We start from the raw sequence: 23,414 nt of genomic DNA on the forward strand, positions 1-23,414 counted from the left end.
GAAAATGACACCAAGGATTTGAACCTAGATGACTAGAAGATGGTGGGGCCCTCAGCAGTAATGGGTAAGAATAGGGAGAAGCAAAGTAAAAGGAAGAAGTACAGCAGACTCCCCCTGTCCCTGCCAACAGTGGGGATGGGATCTTACCCAGAGCATAGAGTAGTCTGACAACCAGAGAAGGTAAGAGGAGGTCCCTGACTTATACTGAGTCATCTCAACATGGGCAAGTGGTAACTGGAGATATTGTCACCTATCTGTCCAGCTCTGGGCATAGATACAAGATAGACTAAGGAAGGATCTGCTCCCTGTCTCTGTCTCTGTCTCTTTCACACACACACACACACACACACACACACACACACACACACAGCTCCCGAGCTTTGTAACAAGAACAGCAGGTCCAAAAGAGGAACATATCCATCAGCAATATAGTTCAGGGCAGAACAGGTTTCAGTTCTAGCCTTTAGCCCAGTTTGAAGCCTGCAGAGGAATACTTAAGGCAGGAATCCCATTCCAAAGGGAAACCTGTAATTGTCACTCTAAACCAGCAAAACTCCTAGCTGGTGTTAGGAGCCAAGTCCTGTAGCACTCTATTCTACTCAGACCCAAACCCAGATCAGGAACATGTAGCATGCAGGCCAGAGGAAAAGCAATCAAACACATCCTGAATCAGACCACTTTAGGAGAATTGAAAACTTAACAAATTTCCCATCTGAGCTATCTCTGAGATAACAAAATTACACAATTCCCAAATCTCAAGAAAGTAACAATAGAACCAACTCAGACTGGAAACAAACACCATAAAAAGCTACTATGGTGCCAGGGATGCTCAAGACACAAATCCAGAAAAAGAGAGAATGACTTCAAAACTATACAAGTAAAATCTCAAAAACAGAACACGAGTACAAATTCAACTAGAATTCTTAGAAGACATAAAGTGTTTTGAAAAGATCTTTTAAAATGTTTTTGTCAATGAAATGAGAGTGCTAGAGGAAAAAAACTGAAAAAAAAATGAAAACTGGAAGAAAACAAATGGAAAAGGAATTAAAAGCATGGCACAAGAAATTCAAAACCGTGGCCAAGCAATAAATTCCTTAAAAATTAGAACAGAATGGATGCAAGAGAAGCCAATAACTTCATCAGGCAACCAAAATTTTAAAACAAAGTCTGTTAAAGAAAAATAATATCTCATAGCAAAAACAGATTGATTAGGAACTATTATGCTACCTGAATGCCATGACCAAACAAGATCCTAGATATATCTTTCGAGAAATTTTATAAAGAACTGTCCAGATCTCTTAGAACAAAAAGGCAAAGCAAAAAAGATGCAATAGCATCCTGAAAGGGGAGAGAGAATTAGAAGGTAGATTCTAAGGGATTGATTCATCTTAAGCAAACTAAACTTTTTTTTTAATTAAAGCTTTTTATTTTCAAAAAATATATATGGATAATTTTCAGCATTCACTCTTACAAAATCCTGTGTTCCAGATTTTTCCCTCTGTTCCCCCATTCCCTCCCTTAGACAGCAAGTAATCCAATATATGTTAACCAAGTGCAGTTCTTCTATACATATGCTGCACAAGAAAAATCATATCAAAAAAGAAAGAAATGAGAAATAAAACAAAATGCAAGCAAATAATAAAAAGGGTGAAAACACTATGTTGTGATCCACACAAAGTTCCCACAGTCCTCTCTCTGGGCAAAAGTCTTAAGACTACCAAAAAAAGCCAAAAAACCTCTTAAGACTACAAAAACTAAACTTTTAAGAATACAAAAATACAGCTCTTTTTGAGGTAGCCTGGAATGGGAATTTGAGAGGACACCCATAAAATGAGGAGTGGCTGAAAAAGTTTTGGTATATAAAGGAAAAGGACTACTACTGTGCATCATAAGAAAGGAGCAGACATTTTTTAGAAAAGCCAATGGAGCCTTACATGAACTGATGCAGAGTGAAGTGATCAGCACCAGGAGAATAATGACAGACAACTTCTAAGGAATTAGAAACTCTGAAGAGTGTAATCAACAGCCACAATTCCAAAAGACTAATGATGAAACATGCTTCCCACATCCTGACAGAGATGACTCAAGAATACAGAATGAGACACGTATTTTTAGATATGGGGCAATGTGGAGAGTTGTTTTCTTTAACTATACCTATTTATACCAGGAATTTTGTTTTGTGTTTTGTTTTGTTTCATTCTCAATTTAGAGACAGGAAGAAAAATATTTTTTCTGATTAAAAAATGTATATTTTTTTAAAAAATAGCAATAGGTAAATATTTTTAATATTTTAAATTTTAAATATTAGGGAGAGATGACAGAGCTGAAGTGAAAATGAACAGTACTTTGGTAATGTTGACATTTCACTACTTATGGGACATCCAGTTTGAAATGTAAAATACAACTGATGATACTAGGGCTGGATAAACAGATCTGGGTTTCATCTGTATAAAGATGTAATTGAATCTTGGAGCCGATGAGATCACCAACTGATATGGTTTCAGTCATTTTTCAGTCGTGTCCAACTGCCATTATCCCATCTGGAGTTTTCTTGGCAAAAGTACTAGTGGTTTGTCATGTCCTCCTTCAACTCATTTGAGAGAGGAGGAAGCTGAGAGTGACTTGCCCAGGTTCATCCAATTAGTCAGTGTTTGAGATCGGACCCAGGAGCCCGTCCACTGCATTGCCACCTCGATGCCCAATGATACATTATCGAGAGAAAGCGCCCAGACTGAGCTGCAGGGCACACCCAGAGCAGGGGGTGTGACTTGAGGTGGTCAAATAGATAAGAAGGCAGCCAAGAGGGCAGGAGTCATGAAAACGGAGAGAGGAAAGAGTATCCTGGACCAGGTGTCCCCAGTGTTAGAGGTTATAAAGGATGGAGAGTGAAAAAAAGTTGAGAGAACTTTGGAGAGAAACAAGACTGAAGGTTTGGAAGAGTGTGAATGGATGGGAGACATCAAATGTAGATAGCTTTTTCAAGGAGTGTAGCTGACAAGGGAAGGAGACTATAGGAAGATAGCTGGTGAGCAAAGTAGGATTCAGTAAAGCTGGTGGGGTAGGAAAATAAAGAAATGTGCAGGAATAAACCACAGTGCCAGGAATGTGCTAAGCTGCCTTATCTTCTCAAATAATAGGTAATTTTGGCACAGAAAAAACAAACTTTAATTTAAAATTAAAATTCACTCTCTAATCCACCACTTCAAAATCAGTAATTCATGACCAAAAAACATGTCAAGTCCCTTCTTGAGCGTCTCCTAGCTCCCCCTGCCTGATATACTCATTCACACTCACACACTCCTCTACCACCACCATCAGTCCACTTATAGACTGGTGTGAGTTCATGTGTAAGGTTTTCAAAACAGAATTATATCCCCCAATGGTTTTGAGACCCAATATGCCTGTTCAATAACCTCCATCCCACAAGCTAGAATTATAAAAAGCAAGGATTACTATTTTTTTAGTATGAAAAGTATGATTTGAGTCAACAAAATACTGGATAAATTATAGAGGAAGAAAGTTTCTTAGTTCACAGAATGCCATTTTCTCATAGCTAGAAACTTATTTCCTGCTGAGCACCCAACAATCTGTTTTCTAATAGCAGAACTAACAACATAACCAAGGGGAAAGACCTAGAAATCCACAGAAATTGGGAAACTGCAGGAAAAAATTATCTAGAACTACTTCATAGCTATATAGGTCTAGAGACAAAGAGACAGAGAAATAGAGGGTCAATATTGTTCCTTTGGTACAGGGGACTCAAGAAGCTTCCTTCTGAAGAAGCAAGTCTGCACCTTCTCAGCCATTAAGAGGGTTGCTTAGAGCATTAGTTAAGTCACCCTCTGAGGGTTCCAAAGCTAGGATGTGTCAAAGGGAAGACTTGAACCAATCTTCCGGGTCACTCTGATTGGATATTTGTGTGGGCACATACATACACGTACAGAGAGACGTGGCAGCTCAATGGTACAGTGGACGGACCTATAGTCAGGAAGATGAGTCCTCTTGAGTTCAACACTTTACTGGCTGTGTGACTCAAGACTAGTCACTTCACTCTGTCTGTCTTAATTTCTTCATGTGTAAAATGAGGAAACCATTTTAGCATCTTTGCCTCGAAAACCCAAATTGGGTCACAGAGAATTGGGCACAATGGACATTTTTATCCTTGAAATTAGCCAGAGAGAGAGGCAGAAAGTAGCACCTTTATAGAAGTCCTGCACTAAGGCACCAGCAGATGAGGTAGATTGCCTGACTTTCCACTGATTGTCCCCTGGGCCTAGACTGTACTCTTTCCTTACCACCATCCTTCAGAATCCCTAGCTTCAGCTCTAAGCCCTTCATTTGTCATCTCCTAGGAAGACTTTGCTCATGTCCCCTGCTATTAATTCTTCCGCCCAAACAGAAATTTATTTTTTACATCATTTTATGTACACATATTGTTTCTTCTGATAAATGCAAGCTCACTGAGGGTAGAAAATATTCCATTTTTGTCTTTGTAGCCATCCCCAGCACTAGGACAGAGAATGGCACACAGTAGGCACTTAATAAATACTTGCTTCTTCCCCTATTTGAACCTGTTTTTTCTTCTGTAAGACAAGGGGAATGGAGCAGGTGTTCTCCAAGTCCCCTTCTGCCTCTAAAACCTAGGAAAGCAATGGAAGAAAGGTCACCGACGTCGGCGGGCAGCACGTTTCCTGACAACCTGCTTCTTGGATTTATAAATCCTGGTTTCATCACAGCTGAGGTTATGACAACTTTTCTTATGGCAGGCAATATGCACCAATTTGAGGTTACTGGAAGTAAAAAGCAGGCTATAGAAATATTCCCAGTCTACTTCTCTCCCATTTTGCTCAGCAATAGCTTCAGCCAAGGTGGGCACGATGGTGCGTTTCTTTTCAATTCTGCAAGAGAAAATGAGAAAATTATTGGCTCTCAGAAAATGGACAACTTCCCTCTTCTAACCAAAAAAAAAAAAAAAAAATTAATTACAATTTTTTTTAACTTATTCATTTAAGAACCAACAAACATATCAAACCACATTCATTTTTAGCAAGTCCTTCCTTCAAAACATAGCTCAGGTACTATTTCCTAAGGTATTTTCTGGCTCCTCCCTTCCCTGACCCTCCAATTTCTAATGCTCTTTTTTTCACAAGCCCAAAATGAATTTGTATTTTTGTTTATTCCATATTAAGAAGGATGTGGAGCAAATTACCCCAAAACAATATTTTGTAGAGCTGGAAAAGATAATAAAAGGTCATGGCTATCAAGGAAATCAATGAAAAAAAAAAAATATAAAGGTGACAATAGTACCAGATCTCAAACTGTATTACAAAGCAATAATCATCAAAACTACAAAGCCTATGCAATCAAGATTAGGAGGAAAGCAGGAAACTGGGGGAAAGGGGATTTTACAGCAGGTTTCTTTGATTATGGCCTCATTTCTCAAATATATAAGGAACTGAGATAAATGTATAAGAATACAAGTCTTTTCCCAAAATTGATAAATGATCAAAGGATATGAACAGTTTTCATAAGTTTTCAAGCCATCTATAGTGACATAAAAAAAAATCACTATTTCAAAAATGCAAATTAAAACTGCTCTGAAGTACTATCACACCTATCAGATTGGCTAATATGACACAAAAGAAAAATGACAGCAAATTAAAACTGTTCTGAGGTACCATCTCACACCTATCATATTGGCTAATATGACATTAAAAAGAAAACGACAAGTGCTATAAAGGATGTAGAAAAACAAGGACATAACTGCACTGTTGGTGGAGTTGTGAACTGATCCAGCCATTCCAGAGAACAATTTGATACTATGCCCAAAGGGCTATACAATTGTGCATACTCTTTGATCTACAAATGCCATTATTAGGTCTGTACACTAAAGAGATCAAAAAGGAAAAAAAAAAAAAGGAAAAGGACTTATATGTACAAAAGTGTCTATATCGACTCTTTTTATGGTAGTAAAGAAGTAGAAATTCAGAGGATGCCCATCAACTGGGGAATGGCTGAACAAGCTGTGGTATATAAATGTAATGGAATACTACTGTGATGTAGAAAACGAACAGAAAAACCTGTGAAGATTTACATGAACTGATACAAAGTAAAAAACAAAAGGAACCAGCAGAACATTGTATACAGAAATAATATTATAAGATGATCAACTGTGAATGACTTAGCTGTTCTCAGCAATGTAATGCTCCAGAACATTCTAAAACATTTATGATGAAAAATGCTCTCCATATCCAGAGAAATAACTGATGGAGTCTGAATGCTGAGTGAAGCATAATTTTTAAATTTTATCATGCTTGGGGTTTTGGTATGTATTTTCTTTTGCAACAGGACTAATGCAGAAAAAGTTTGTATGGCTGCACATATATAATTCCTATCAAATTGCTTGCCTTCTCAAGAAAGAGGGAGAACAGAAGGGAGGGAGGGAATTTGAAACTAAAAATGTGTAAACATAAATGTTAACTTTTTTTGTTTATATGTAATTGAGAGAAAGTAAAAATTAAATGTAAAAAAAAAAAAGAGAAAGATCTAAGAACTGCTTCATTTTTATTTTTGAGATATTTTTAAAATGTTTAGCACAATGAGAAGGGCAAGGAAAGAGAAGGGAAGGGAAAATCTTTATCCAGTTCTCTAAACACTGTGTCACTCAATGCTTCTGATGCCTAATAAGTACTTATCAAATGCTTGTTTCCTTCTCTTCCTTTTTTACTTCTGTAGCCCAGTTCCTGGCACAAATGATAAGGCTAAAGGGAGTTTTTTGTTTGTTAGTTTTGGGTTTTTTTTTTTAATAATAGCTTTTTATTTTCAAAACATATGCAAAAATAGTTTTCAACACTCACTCTTGCAAAACCTTGTGTTCCAGGTTTTTCTTCCTCCTTTCCCCCTAACCTCCTCCCCTAGACAGCAAGTGATCCAATATTATGTTAAATATGTGCAACAATTACCATGCTGCACAAGAAAAATCAGATAAAAAAGGGGAGAAATTTTTTTTAAAAAGCAAAAAAATAACAAAGGTGAAAATACCATGTTGTGATCCATACTCAGTTCCCACAATCCTCTCTCTGGTGTAGATGGCTCTCCATCACAAGACATTGGAAAAGGCCTGAATCATGTCATTGTTGAAAAGAGCCACGTCCATCATAATTGATCATCCTATAATCCTGATGTTGCCTTATACAATGTTCTCCTAGTTCTACTCACTTCACTTAGCATAAATTCATGTGAGTCTCTCCAGGCCTCTCTGAAATCATCCTGCTGATCATTTCTTATTGAACAATAATATTCATTTATGCTCATACCCCATAACTTATTCAACCATTCCCCAAATGATGGGCAGTCACTCAGTTTCCAGTTCCTTGCCACTACAAAAAGGACTGCTACAAACATTTTTGTACATGTGGGTCCTTTCCCTTTTTTATGATCTCTTTGGGATACAGGCTCAGTAGAGACACTGCTGGATCAAAGCAGATGCATAGTTTGGTAGCCGTTTGAGCATATTGCACATTGTTCTTTAGGATGGTGGGATCAGTTTACAACTGCACAATAATGTATCAGTGTCCCAGTTTTCCCATATCCCCTCCAACATTTATCATTGCCTTTTCCTATCATCTTAGCCAATCTGAGAGGTGTGTAGTGGTACCTCAGAGTTGTCTTAATTTTCATTTCTCTGATCAATAGTGAGTTAGAGCATTTTTTCATATGACTAAAAATGGTTTTAATTTCACGTGAAAATTGTCTGTTCATATCCTTTGACCATTTATCAATTGGAAAATGGCTTGTATTCTTATAAATTTGAGTCAGTTTTCTTTTATTTTAGAAATAAGTCCTTCCTCAGAACTTTTGGATGTAAAACTTTTTTCCCCAGTTTTCTGTTTCCAAGGAGACCCCTTATAATTTCACTTGTAATAAAAACTCCCAAATCAGCTCTGTCTTCAAAATTTAGCATCTTAAAGAAGAGCCTAAAGCACTAAGGGATTAAGTAATATGCCTAGGGTCACACTATTGGTATTGACCAGAGATGAGACTTGACCCCAGATCTTGACTTCAAAGTTAGCTCTTTATTCACTATCTCATGTTGTCTGTGATATTCACATAACATAGTAGGTACTGCTTTATTATTTGCTCATATTTCTTTATTGTTGTTCGGTTATTTCATATCTGGCTCTTCATGACTCCAGGTGGCAAAGATACTGTTGTAGTTTGCCATCTCCTTTTCCAGCTCATTTTATAGGTCTTCATGACTCTAGGACCAGTGTCATATTCACTATGGCACCACCTAGCAGCCCCATTTATTACATAGTCTTATCTGTACTTGCCTGTACATGTGTTGTCCTTTCACAATAGAATATGAATTCCTTGAGGTCAAAGACTGTCTCACTTTTCTACCTCAATTTTGGGACAATTCTCATCATTACAAAGTTGTTTTCCTGAAATTGAGCCCAAATCACTCTTTCCATAACTTCATGTCATTCTTCCTACATCTGTCCTCTGAGTCTAAACAGTACAATTTCATCCCTCTTCCACAGGATAGCATTTCAAATATTTGAAAACTACCATGTCCCCCAAATCTTGTCTTATTTCCAGATTTTGTCCATAGCAACATAGTTCCATAGTGTCACATCCAGGATTCAAACTAAGGTCTTTTGTCTGCAAGCATGGTGCCCCCCTATCTCTGCACCATCCTTTGATTTGCTGCCATAATCAATTGCTACAAATTAAATGACACTCTAACAGTTAATTAACAGAAGCAGTGTAAAGTAAGTCCATAGATACCAAACATGCTGTCCATGGTGTAACCTCAACCAGATGAAAAATTAAAAAATATTTAGCAAAAATATTTAAAATTAATTTTAAACACAATAGAAGATAAATGATATTAATATATAGTTTTTGAAGTTGCTATATGGCCTTATGTAAGGCTGAGTGATCATCTTTTCTATTTGAGTTTGACACTACTGGTGTAGAGAATAGAGTTGGGCTTGAAGGAGCAAATTAACTTAGGTTCAAATCCTGTTTCTGACACATGGGGATAATTTGACCATGGGCAAGTCACTTTTCTCTCTAAGAGGAACACTCTAAGACAGCAGGGCATTAGGAGAAGGAGAAGGAGTTCCCATTATCAATGAAATCACACATCCAGTCCCTATCCCTATTAACGGCAGATATGCTGCTCTCTTGGATGGATCACTTGGCTCTGGATACACGAATGGTACGTAAGATTCCTGGTTTTACTTCCTTTTTTGCTTACTTGTGATCTAGGTTCCATGTGCTGAAGAGAATTCGACTTTCTCGGTTGCTGTAGGGGTTGATGGAGTGTGTAGACAAACAAGCATCCAAATCGAAAGGACCCTAAAATGGCAAAATGGAAGTATTTTAAAATCCAGTGAATTTGCTGCTCTTCTGTCAAAGGGGGCAAATCAAACAAATTTCTGTAAAAATGAATCCTATTATCCCAAAAGGATTTTGTGACAAAATGGAAGATGGCATCCTATGGAGGGGGGAAATAAGTTCAGAATAATAAAAGCTGAAAAGCTAAATATCACCTCCTGACTAAGAGGGAATGGAGTTAAGAGGTGGAAAAAGAGATCTATTTTTGGATATGGCCAATGTGCTCATTTCTTTTGCTTGACTGGGCATATTATAAGGGTCTGGTTTGGTTTTTTTCCTTTTTCTTTTTCCAATTGGAAGTGGATCTCATTAATTTGAAAAACTGTTTTTGAGACCAAAAGAAAACACCAACGGTTCTCTCTACCCGGTGATGGTTTTAGTCTCTAATTAACAGTCAGTTCTGTTGCCAGGATTCCCTCCCATATACCCTTGCACCACTAACCCCCTGGACCACAGGAACTCCAACTCTGCCTAGAGAATTCACAGATTTTGCTCAGAAACCATCAGCCTTTTCTAGGAATATTGCAGGTGCCTAATAAACACTCTCAGGTTAACAAATTTTTTGCTCATATGTGTCCCTCACACTTTCTATCTAGGTGGATACAAAATCTGTAAAACTAGGCTAAAATATGGCATGTAAAATAAATTAAGTTCCTTAAAGGCAGAAAATATTCTGTTTTTGTCTTTGAAACTCTAGCCTGGCTCCTGGCACAAAACAAGCACATTTAATGCCTGCTTATTAAATGAATGCATGAATGAACAAATGAATGAATGAATGAATGTATTCTCCAGCCACAAAGTTTCTTAAATTCTATGCTCCAGATTATACAAAATAAGTTCTCTTCCTTTCTAATTTAATTAATCATTAAGCATCCTATTAAAACACCTACTATGATTCTAACTGTAGAAATGACCCATGCATTATGCATTATTATATTCTAACTTGTCTTCAAAATTATTTGTGAGTCTCATCCTTTAGCATACTGCCTAGCACACAGTAAGAAATTAATAAATGTTACACAGTCACATCATGACTAGTTTGTATAATGAATCCCCACAAGTGGTCAAACGTACTTGAATTTACACTGTTTGAAGTTTTAATTGTATAAAATATGGTAATTGGTCTGAACCCAATGGAAATAGGTAATGAGAATAATACTAAATAACCAAAATATTGCAACTATTTCAGAGAATCCACTGTTCATACTAATTGGGACTTGTGTATGTCTCCCTCCTCCCTCGCTCCCTCTCTCTCACATACATTCTCTTCTTTCCTTTCCTCTTCTCTTTCTCCTTTTCTCTCTTCTCTTTCTCTCATTCTCTCTCTTTCTTGATCTTTAATTCTCTCCTCTCCTTTTCTCTTCTTTTCTTTCTCTCTTTCTCCTCTCCTTTTCACTCCTCTCCTCTCCTCTTTTTTCTCTTCTCTCTTTCTCTCCCCACCTACCTATCCATCTATCCATCCACCTATCCATTTAAACATCTCTCCATCCATTTACCTTTCTCTTCCTATCTTTAAGTTGGTAGGCACTGATGGACACAGATGGTGATGACAAAAAAAGAGTCAAAATCTTAAAACACATTATCTTCCTTGCAGTTCCCATGCTTTTGTGCACTTCTTCTTCCCCTAGATCATTCTCCTTTGCTCCTTGGCTCATCCAAATTCAGCCCCAAGTCCCACCCCCCTCCATGAAGCCCTCTTTGATTTCCCCCAGATCTTTACTTTTTCCATCTTCTATGGCCCTGATCATCAGAATTATAAAACAGTGCTTTGTGCTCCAGACTTGTGAGTTCATCAAAAGAGGGAATTCCAATATAGTCACTCCCTCCTCAGATACACATCCAAACTCTTCTTAATACCTCAGCTTTGTACAAAAGGCAAGGGATTAGGGCCTCTGATTTCTTTGGCAGAAAGAACTCTAGAGTGAGGGCATTCCCTCTACCAATGTAGATTGAAACCCTCTTTACAATTTAACAGCTTTAGAGTGACCCAGGGACAATATGAGGTTAAACAAGTTACCCAGAGTCACTCAGCCAATGTCAAAGGTAGGACTTATATCTTCCTGAATTCAAGACTAGCTCTTTTGACATGCTACCTTCCCAGTAAACACTCTGTTAAACTACAGGAAAGATGTCTTTGTGGTAAGAGCTATTTACAATCATCTACATTTAAAAAAAAAAAAAAAAAAAAGATGAGAAAAACCGCCGGCTGTCCAAAGACACTTTTGCAGCAGGAAGTCTTTAATGCCCTTTTCCTTGCTTGGACACTGACTGAAGACTGAGTAGCAAGCCACCTGCTGCTCTAACCACTTAGAAACAATAGGAAGGCCACAGCTTCAGGAGGTGGATTATGCTGGAAATTCAATTTGCAATTTATAAATGGCAAAAAGTGCCATTTGAATTGCTATTCACACCCCAGCAGGGACAAGGCATTAGCAAAAACCCCAGGACCTGTACCACCAAGCCAGACAAAATCTGTCAGACCTACTGCAGAAGAAAAATGAAAGAGGCTGAGAAAGTGGATGATTTGCATATGAATCACTTCCTTTCCAACCAAACCCAAGCAACTTTACAAGGTCTTGACAGATACAGAATAAAATATTACATTTTACGCACACATATATGTGTATTCATATATATATACATACATACATACATTGATAGACAAATGGGGGAGGTGGGGTTTGCATCAGAACAATAGATAGTGAACTGAGCCTGGAGTCAGGAAGGCCTGAGTTCAAATCTGATCTTAAACACTAATTGTGTGACCCTGGGCAAGTCACTTAATCCCATTTGCCTCAATTTCCTCATCTGTAAAAATAGCTGGAAAAAGAAATAGACAAATCACTGCAGCAACTCTGCCAAGAAAACCCCAAATGGGGTCATGAAGAATTGTACATGATGAATAATCCATAACACATATAATAACAGGCAGAAGCTATATAATATATTCTATAATTATGTTCAAGATGATTAGTATAACTCTAACCCACATGGGAAAGAATGCCAACATTTCTAGTACATGGATTGCTTCTGATCCCAACATCTAGATGGGATTTTATTGATACTCAATTCCAAACCCCGGCTTGAACTCCTGAACTATATTTCAGTCATTTTAGTCTTGTTCAATTTGCAATTTCATGATCCCCTTTGGGATTTTTTGGACAGAGATACAGGTTTGTCATTTCCTTCTCCAACTCATTTTACAAATGAGGAAACTGAGGCAAACAGGGTAAAGCGAGTTGACACAGCTATAAGTGTCTGAGACCAGATTTGAAATTAAATGGAAATCCTCTGGATTCTAAACTCAGTGCTTTATGCACCATGGCTCCACCTAGCGGTGCTCAGAACAATATAAATGACTTTTGCTATCATGCAGTAACCATAAAACAAAGAAACAGCTTTCTGTCATAGAATCTGAGTCACAAAGGACTCGGTATCCAGTTAGTCCATTTCATAATGGAAGAAGAATCCTTTTTATAATCTCTCCAATAAATGGTCTTACTCTAATGAGATGCTCCCTTTCCCATTTCCATGACTTTGGACTGGCTGTATTCAGTCTGAAATTCATTCTATCCTCCCCTTTGTATATTAGAATCCCTAGTTCTCTTCAAGTGACTTCAAATAGTCCCTTTAACATGAAACTGTTTCTAATTCCCCTTCCCAATGCTAGAGATTTACTGTGTATCTATCCCTAACTTTGTTTACCCTTTTGGATATTAAATTTCTCAAAGGAAAGAATTGTTTCTTTGGTTTCAATGAGTTCCCTGCATAGTGCCCGGCTTATAGTAGATCCTCAATACAATTTTTTTTGATAGCTTTATTAGTCATCTAGCCTCTATTTCAAGTTTGACAGATCACTACCTACACATTTTTATACAGCTTTAATTATCAGGTTTTTTTTATTTTGTTTTTCTTATTTTGAAAAAAAAAATCATCTTAATCCCACTTAACCTGAAACTTCTTCTATAACATGATTTTCAGAACCCTCACTATCCTGGTCAAGCCTCAGTTTGTCAATATTCTCCATAAGATGCTCCAGTTTGTCAATATCCTTCCTAAGATGTTTGCCAATATCCTTCTAAAAATGCTCCAGGTCTTCAATATTGTTACTAATATGCTCCAGTTTGTCAATATCCTTACTAAGATCCTCCAATTTGTCCACATAGTGGCTAAAATGTTTGTCACTCTCCTTCTAAAGATGTTCCAGTTTGTTAATATCCTTACTAATATGCTCCAGTTTGTCAATAAACTTACTAAGATCTTCCAATTTGCCAATATCCTGACTAAGATGTGGCTCCAAATGCCATCTGTTTAAGACAGAGAATAGCAAAGCTATACAATAGGCACTTATCAAACATCTACTATATTCCAGACACTATGCTAATTGCCGGGGGTACAAAGAAAGGCAAACAACAGTCTCAAGGAATTCACAATCTAATGGGAAAGACAACAGGCAAACAATTATGTACAAACAAAGCAGACAGGATCAATCTGGGGTAATCTCAAAGGAAGTCACTAGAATTATGAGGGATGCATTGCTCTGGCTCTGATCCTGTTAACACAGGCAAAGTTCACTGCTGGAGCACATTCCTGACCCATGTGTAGTCCACTTATACCCTTACATCTTGTTGATGTGAACTGTTGCCTAGACACACCTTTCCTGTCCATTCCTTGTACAGTCTTATTTTGAGTTTGTTTTTTTTTTTTAATTTCTTGACATTTGTCTTTATTGAACAGGAGTCCCCTTAGATTTGACCCACTGTTCTAACCTGTTGAGATCTTTTTGGATGCTGATGGCATCATTTGATGTAATAATTAAGGCTCCCAGCTTTGTGCCATCTGCCACAATGATAAGCAAGCATCTCTTATCTCCACCTGAGTAACTGATAAATATATTGAACAAGCAGTGTTGAGTATGCTTTGCTGAGCTGTCCGTTTGTTTGTTTTATTTCCTCTTTTTTATTCTTTATAACAAAGGCTCACTGAGCAGGCGAGGGGAGATGGAGAGATCTGGAGAGGAAGCTGATATATACCACGCAAACAAAAGATAACAATGAATTTTTAAACTATGTTGAACACAACAGGGCCAAGGACAGATCCCTGGAGCATGCCATAGAAAGGGAAAGAATAAAGAAAACTAGAATTAGAATCAGAGGAACTAAGTTTCAATTCCAGCCCTGCCACTCATTCACTATAGAGATCGGGCCCTTTTCGGGGCTTTGGTGTCAACTGTAAAATGAAAGAATTCGATCAGATAACCTTATTTTTCTGTGAATTATTCTATGTCGATTTACCTAATTGGTGTATCCTTGAAGTCTGATAGTTAAGAAAATTGGATTGATTTCTGTCATTTTATTGAAATCAAAAATTCCCAGTTAGGAAATTTTTTTTCTAACCAATGTACCTTCTCTTTATCGGGTGATGGTAGGGTTTGTCCTACCTCAAAATCTATCATCCTAAATACTTCCTTTCCAAACCCATTAATCATTCTGTTATAGGATATTAGATTGGGTCTACATTGGCAATACTACCCAGTTGCCTTAAAGAACCATGAGCTCTTTTTTTCTCTCCCATCCATGCAAACTCCTTTGCCTGGTATTTAGAATTTATAACAATCAAACCGCTATTTAACACCAGTTCTCTCTTTATTTAGGAAACTCACCAATTCAGGCCCACTGATGATTGGATGACCACTTGTTGGGAGTGTTGTAGGAAAGAATCTCATAGTTGCAGCTTAGACTAGATGGCTTCTGAGATCCCTTTTATCTCTGAGATTCTGGAATTCTAAATAGGAAAGGGGAGGATGCAAAAAGCCTCCTTTTAACTAAAAAGCTAATACCTTCCATATACTTCCCAATATGGTTCCCTAAAACCCTTCAAGGGCCCTTCAAGATAAAAGCAGGCTGAGGTCCTGAGGTTAGGGTCACAAACAATAGCTGTTCACTCTTTAGTGAATGCCCCACACTCACCTGACAAGAGAACCATCCTTCTGATGTACAAAGACGCTCTTTCCCTTTGTCTTTCCTATCAAAGTAACTGCCATTGTAGCGTACCGATTTCAGTTTCTCACACATACGGTCAATGATTTTCAGATATTCTGCTCGAGGCTTGGGATCGAGGGTGGACGCATAGGCACTCACCTATAAGAAGAAAGGAAACCCAGAGGATCAGTAATACAAGATGTGATACAGATCCTTTGTTTCCATCTGCCAGATGGTTCAATGGAACATGTTTTCCAAGTAGGTCTGATGAAGTATCCCAGCTTCCAAATGATCAATATACATTTATTAGCCATAAGGTAAGAGGTACCTGGGGGTAAGAGGTATCTGGGACATAGGAATAAAGAATGGTTTCATCATTACAAGAGCTGATTTCAAGGTCTGGCTAGAACGATTATATGACCCTGAGCAAGTTAGCCGGGGAAACTTTCTAAGACTATAAAGTTACACAGAAAGGACATTGGGGAAAGGAATTTTCTAACTGAGAATTTCTGACTTCAATAAAATGACAGATACAATCCAATTTTTCTTAAATGTCAGACTGAAGTTTCAAGGATGTGCCAATTAGGTAAACAGACATAAAATAATTCACAGAAAATTGGCATTAACCAGGGGAGGTGGAAAGATAATCAAGGAAGGCCTTTCAAAGGAGACTGCCTATGAACTGAGCCTAGAGAAACTATGGAGTATTAGAGGTTTAGGTGAGACAGGGGCATATTCTGAATATGGAGGTTGGAAATGTAAAATATTTATTGTTGTCCAGTCATGTCTGACTCTTTATGATCTTATTTGGGGATCTACTACAATGGTTAGCTCATTTGACAGATGAGGAAACTGAGACAGACAGAATTAAATGATTTGCTCAGAGTCATACAGTAAGTAAATGTCTGAGGCTGGATTTGAACTTAGGAAGATGAGTTCAGAACCAGAGAGTTCTATGTACTATGGTGCCATCTAGCAGCTCCAAATGTCATTTATAGGAAAAAATAATAAATCAATTTGACTTTAATAGCACTAAGGAGGAATGAAAATATATATAATTAGTCTGGAAGGAAAGGAAAGGGTCAAAGGAGCTTTAAATAACAAACAGAAGAGTTCTGTTCTCTCCTGGAGAGGAAATAGGGAGTATCTGTAGCTTGTTGAGCAGTGGAGTGACACAATCAGAGCTAATCCTTGGGAATATCACTTTGGGAATTGGAGGTTGAATTGGAGAGGACCGATGCAGGAAGATCCATGTGAAGGCTCTTCTAAAAGTTTAGGCAAGAGTGACAATGAATTAGGATATCTGCGGTGTAAATGACAAGGAAACAGATGCAGGAGGCAAGACAATCGAATCAATAAGCCTAAGCTTTCAAAAGTAAAAATAAGAATAAAGTCCAGGACCTTCCACTTGCATACTCATTTCTTAAGGTATCTATTCAGGTTACTGACAGGCCCTGCTCTCCATGGGAACATCACAATGCCTTTCTATTAGGCTAAGTTCAAGCAAGACACGTACACATCATCAACCTGAAAGTCCTTTGAGGGTTCAGGTTTTCATCGACAGATGCTTTGATTGGGTTTGACCCAGACAAAGGGGCGATATGCCCACAGCTGTCCTATGCACCTGTTATGTTGCAGGTAATGTATTATTCTTCAGTGCTACAGAAGAACACAGATGTAATGTGCAGCCAGGGAAGAATGGATGGGAAGAGGCGGGAAGAGAAAAGTGAGATTCTGGCCCCTTGGAAACAATAGCACCAGCTGTCATTTTCTCGGTGAATGGCAGGTCAGGAGAAGCAGAGTCAACGTAACATTTTTCCACCACTAAAAATGATGCAAAATCTGTCCTGACACTTAAAAAGCCCTGAGCATGAGGAATTATTACTTAAAAACTCTATGAAAATGTCCCCACTACTTTGCCCTCACTTTTCTTCAAGTCCGAAGGAAATTATAGAGCAGGGCTTCTTAAAACTTTTTCCACTTGCAACCCTATTATTATTATTATTATATCTTTTTATTTACAAAACATAGGCACGGGTAATTTTTTCAACATTGATCCTTGCAAAACCTTCTGTTCTAACTTTTCCCCTCCTTCTTCCTACCCCCTCCTCTAGATGACAGATAGTTCAATACATGTTAAATATGTTAAATTATATGTTAAATCCAATATATGTAAACATATCTATACAGTTATCTTGTTGCACAAGAAAAATCAGATCTAGAAGGAAAAAAAAAAAAAAAACAACCTGAAAAGGAAAACAAAAATGCAAGCAAACAATAACAGAAAGAATGAAAATGCTAAGTTGTGGTCCACACTTGGTTCCCATAGTCCATTCTCTGAGTGTAGATGGCTCTCTTTATTATTGAACAATTGGAACTGGTTTGAACTGTGACCCCTTTTCACCTGAGAAATTTTTACATGACCCCTGATATAAGGGTATATAAAATAGGTATATAAATAAAATATTTAATTATTGTTCCAAAAGAAATGATCAGCAAGTTGATTTCAGAAAAGCTGGAAAGACTCACATGAACTGATGTTGAATGAAGTGAGCAGAACCAGGAACACATTACTACACAGTAACAAGATTATGTGATGATTAACTCTGATAGACTTAGATCTTCTCAGCAATGCAATGACCCAAGACAATTCCAAATGCCATCTGCATCCAGAGGGAGAATTATGCAAATTGAAGCACACTATTTTTGCCTTGTTTGTTTGCTTTTTCTTTTCATGATTTTTTCCCTTTGGGTCTGATTTTCCACTGCTCCATAGCACCATAGATAGCTGTCGAGTCCAACCGTCTCATTTTACAGAGAAGGAAACTGAGAATCGGGGAAGTTAAGTTATTTATCCAAAGCCAAGGAGGTAACAAGAGTCAAAGATCTGATCCCAGACCTTCTGACTCTAGAGGCAGCATTCCTACCACTGTTCCAGACTGAGGTTCCAAAATAATGGAGGGCAAGCGTTCTTTCTCATCATCCTCAAAGCTGTAGGGGAAGAGTCAGCTGAGCACCTAGCCAAAAGCAGGACTCAAGTCCGTGGGAAGCAATCCCAGAGACGGGAATCTCTTGGCGTGAAATCTTTCCCGTGTGGCCCAGAAACACCACTAGAGTGACCTGGACAGCTTTGAACCCCCACTCACCTCTTTCAGATAACTCCGGATGCGGCTCTCACAGCTGTACCTCAAATAGCTAGACTTATTCCTGAATCGAGACTCCAAGCCTGAAAGGAAAGAGAGGAGACCAACTTGGAACACACCAAAAGGCCACAAAGAGCTTTCCTAATGGCAAAAGATGAGGATGCTTATCAGAAGCCTACCATGGATTCAGATTGCAAGGACCGATTATTGACCAAAATGTTTATTCTCATGGGTTTTTCTTAGCCAAGACTTCTAAGGCTGCATCCTGACACACGGCTTGAATTTTAAGAAATAAGATTATAAGATCCTAAATTTAGACCCAGAAAGGATTTTAGAGTCTACCTAGTTCCCTTTCTTTTTCAGATGAGAAAACTAAGGACCTGAGGGAGCTAGGTGAGACAGTGCACAGAGCACCAGGCCTGGAGTCTAGAAAACCTGAGTTCAAATTGAGCCTCAGACACTTATTAGTTGTATGACTGTAGGCAAGTCACTTAAGACTATTAGCCTCATCTGTAAATTGAGGGAAATAATAGTACCTACCTCCCAGGGCTGTTGTCAGGATTAAATTAGGTATTATTTGTAAGTACTAAACCTGACAAATAGTAAGCAATGCATATCAATATGTGTATGTGTGTGTATGTACATATATATATAGATATAGATATATATGTAAATATATATTTACATAATGGTTTATTATACACATACACACATACATATATTTTCACAATAGTTGTTACACACATATATACAATATAGATACATGTATACATTTATATAACATACATGCATGTATATACATACAATATTTATATAACTGTTTGTTGTTGTGTTCATATTATTATTATTAGACTTGCCCAAAGTCACATCAGAGGAACTCTGACTCAAAAGTGATGCAGAATATGATGCAGAATCCCTTACAGCTAGCTTAGTAGCAAAGAATGCAATTTATTTTTTATTTTTTATTTATTTATTTATTTTTTTTTTTTTTGCTGTGGCATTTGGGGTTAAGTGACTTGCCCAGGGTCATAAGTATCTGAGGCTGGATTTGAACTCAGTGCTCTATTCACTGTGCCATCTAGCTGCCCCGAGAATGCCATTCTTAAAAGAACATCATAATAGGTCTCTGGGCCATTAGCACACACAAAAATATCACCATCCACAAAAATGTTCAACTACTGGAAAGCAAGAGAATTAGGTATACACAACCACACACACATACATACACACACACACACACGCACACAACACACGCACTTAGATCTTCAGGTCTCTAGCTTCATTTTCCCAATAAGAACATTATTCAGGGGATACATATATGCTTATACAGGCAACACAGAAAGAATGCTGAATTTGGAGTTAGAGAGAACCAGGTTGAAATTCTTCCCCTTACATCTACTAGTTGTGTGACCACAGTCAAGCCACTTGATGCCCCTGAGCCTCAGTTTGCTTATATATATAATGAAGTGTTCAATTAAAAGTTCCTCTCTGCCCTCATAATGATCCCATCACCCCTCTGGATGATACCTAAGACTAATCTGAGAAATAAACAAGTATGGCAATCTGCACTAAGAAGACTTCCCATGCTGATGAAATATAAAATCAGAGATCCTATTATATATTTTAATCACAAGTTTGGAGATGGAAGGAATTTTAAAGGCTAAATAGTCCCATCCCCTCACTTTACAGATGAGCCAAGCAAGCCTCAAAAACTGTTAAATAACTTGCCCAAAGTCACCAGATAGATCAGGAGATCTGAACCTTCTGATTCCAGATCAATTATAGCTCCCACACTGCCTCTTAACTTCATGTTTTCATATGAGCCCTTATATCTGGAAACCAACCAAGGGGAGAAGTAGAAAGAAAAAAATGACTTTTATAAGATCTCCAACGAATTAAACAAGCTCAGTTACTGTGAACATTCTGTCCATGGTTCTGAGCCCAATTTGGGAGGAGGGCAGCCCAAATGAGCTCTGACCTGAAAAGGCATCAAGTGTCACCCCTCCTTTTATGGATCAGGAAATTGAGGGACAAATTGATTTCTCCGAGGTCACCCAGCTAGCAAGTTGGCAGATCCAAGTTTTAAAATTAGATCAACTCCAAATCCAGCACCCTTTTCCTTGAACCACAAGTTCTACACACTGATCTCTTCTTGGTTCAGTTTGCTTATATAATAGAGGCAGGACCCAACTTCCTGGCTCAGGGAATACTTTTCACCTCCAAATCACACGATAGTTAATAAACCAGCCCTCTGAGGGAGCAATAATCCAGAACATGCCTTCAAACCACGGCCCATCCTCCTCTCGGCTTTCTGCCTGGATGTTTTCATTAACGTTGTGAAGAAAGTCGGCAAGAAGCTTCTGCCTCAAGGGAGCCCGCTCATCAGAGAGCAGTTTCTGAGCCGCTTGAATGACGTCTGCCTGTGGTTTGTAGAATATGGTGAGAAAGCGATGGATGTCGCTGATATCTGCCGCCAAGAAGGAAAAACAAACAGCAATGCACAGGGAACTTATAAGGACATCCATTCCAGACTCACCCAAGAAGGCCAAAATGAGATCCAAAAAGGCTTTTAGTACTTTCAAGACATCTGTATTTCAGGAAATCAGAGCTGTCGTTTTAGAACCCCAGATTCCCATAGAAACGCTCGCATTTGAGAGGAGAGGAAAGTAATTTTCTTCATTATATTCTTATCCTGAAATTAACTACAGTTTCTCATCCACCCAAATGAGCTACTTTGAAAGGCACAATGTGGAAAAGCTAACTCTGGTACATGACAGGAACCATTAGCTTTTATTGCTGCTTTCATGGGATGCTATACTTTCTCCACATCCACCATCCCAAAAGTTCTTCAAGAGCCTGTTTTACAAATAATTAAGCCTCCCAAACTTCTGAGAGGTAGAAATTATTAGTCTCATTTAATGCAAATGGTACATTCGCCTTTCTATTCTAGCCACCTTTTCATGGGGAAGTGGTTTGGGTCCTGAGAATAAACAGAGGCCAGTTTTGGCTTCCAGCATCTTACTGGATTTAAGTGGAAGGAAGCAAACCTTGCCTTCAGATGCCTCCTCAACTAGATAAAGACAACAACCTGTTTAATGGACTTTGAACCCTTTAAACAATCCCAGAGTAGATCTGAGCAAACAGATCCAGAGTGAAGAAAGCAGAAAAAGAATGCTACAATAACAATAACCAAAAATAATACCATAAGACAGCCTTTAAGTAACAATCTTAGGATCAGAAAGAATAAGTTATAAATCATGCCATCCTCCTCTCAGGAAAGAGATAAGGGAGAGGATATAGAAGCAGAATGTTACATTTGCTATCCAATGTGGTCTTGCTACTGATTGGTCACAGGAACATAGAATTAGAGGTGAAAGGGCTTTCAGTGACCAGCTAGTCCAACCCCTCATTGACAAATGAAGAAAACTAAACCCAAGGGAGTTTAAGAGGCTTGACTAAGATCACACAGGTGTACAGAGATTTGAATCCAGATTCTCTGACTTCTGAATCAAAGCTCCTTGTATTATACTACGATAATCTGGTTCAACGATTTCCTTAGTTTAAAGTTGTTGTTGTTTGTGCTTTGTTTTTGAAGTGATGATTCAGTGAAGGAAGGCATGTCAAGAAATGTCTTGAGGTTAAAATAAAAGATTTTGATAAAACTTAAAATAGAATTAGAATAACAAAAAAAAAAAAACAAATAAACAAAAACCTTTGAACATCAGAATTTTTTTAAGTGCATTACATAAGATTATGCAACACAAATTCCCAGCAGGCAGTGACACATGCTGGGTCTATGGTCTGAACACATTTATAGATGAAATCACAGAATAATAGCATTTACATAGGACAGCAAGGTGACACAGTGGATAACTTCCAGGCCAGGAGTCAGGAAAAAATGAATTCAAATCTGGTGTCACATACTCACTAGCTGTGTGATCCTGGGCAAGCCATTTAACCCTATTTGTCTCAGTTTCCTCATCTATAAAATAAGCTAGAGAAGGAAATAGCACACCAATCTAGTATCTTTGCCAAGAAAACCCGACTGGGGTCATGAAAAGTTGGAAATAACTAAAAACCAGATCAACAAAAAAGTATTTATATAATGTTTTGAAGTCTGCAAAGCATTTTACAAATGCTGTCTCATTTATCTTCCCAACCCTAGGAAATAGGTGCTATTATTATCCCCACTTACAGATGAAATGACCACAAGAATCCTGCACCCCATTTCTGAGCACTACTGATTCCACTGACACAATACCAAGGTTTCTACCTTGCAGAAACGAAGCTATACCAGCTCTCCAGGAAATAGATCCTAACCTCCCAATGCCTCCCATCTTCCTTAGGCCTGATCAAAATCTTTCCTGTTTTCTTTTCTTTTTTCTTTTTTTTTTTTTTTTTTTTTTTTTTTTTGCTGAGGCAGTTGGGGTTAAGTGATTTGCCCAGGGTCACACAGCTAGGAAGTATTAAGTATCTGAGGCCAAATTTTGAACTCAGGTCCTCCTGACTTCGGGGCTGGTGCTCTAACCACTGTACCACCTAGCTGCCCTAAAATCTCTCCTGTTTTAATATGATTCAGCAAGCATTTAGTTAAGTGACTGCTCTGTGCCAGATGCTGCATCAGACAGTCAGGAAATTAACAAGTATTTAAGTGACTGTAACATGTGCCAGGTAATATGCCAGGTATGAGAGGATACAAAGAAAAACAGTCCCTGCTCTCAGAAACATTAAGAGGTGAGAGCAGTATGAGGCAAAGTTGAGAAGGCAGAATGATCCTAGACTGTTAGATCTTGGATGTTAGGTTAAGGAAAGGGAACTTTATTGGTTAAGCAATAGTGAGCCAATGAAAATAATGAGTGATTGAAAAGAGATGATATGATCACTT

At 38.1% G+C, this 23,414-nt stretch overlaps 1 protein-coding gene across 2 annotated transcripts in view; it reads right to left on the reverse strand.

The window, feature by feature from the left end:
• Nucleotides 1-4,378: 4,378 nt before the first annotated feature.
• Nucleotides 4,379-23,414, reverse strand: part of DFFB (DNA fragmentation factor subunit beta) — a 28,673-nt gene continuing 9,637 nt past the window's right edge. Inside the window, exons 3-7 of one of the 2 annotated variants that reach the window (XM_051988724.1) lie at nt 20,808-20,996; nt 18,533-18,612; nt 15,375-15,545; nt 9,266-9,366; nt 4,379-4,898 (exon numbers count right to left, since the gene is read on the reverse strand). In XM_051988724.1, coding sequence (XP_051844684.1) covers nt 4,664-4,898; nt 9,266-9,366; nt 15,375-15,545; nt 18,533-18,612; nt 20,808-20,996 — 776 coding nt within the window. In that variant the 3' untranslated portion in view covers nt 4,379-4,663. The remainder of the gene's footprint in view (nt 4,899-9,265; nt 9,367-15,374; nt 15,546-18,532; nt 18,613-20,807; nt 20,997-23,414) is intronic. The other variant, XM_051988723.1, reaches the window with a different exon arrangement.

Source organism: Antechinus flavipes, chromosome 3, assembly GCF_016432865.1.
Source record: "Antechinus flavipes isolate AdamAnt ecotype Samford, QLD, Australia chromosome 3, AdamAnt_v2, whole genome shotgun sequence".
Lineage (NCBI taxonomy): Eukaryota > Metazoa > Chordata > Mammalia > Dasyuromorphia > Dasyuridae > Antechinus > Antechinus flavipes.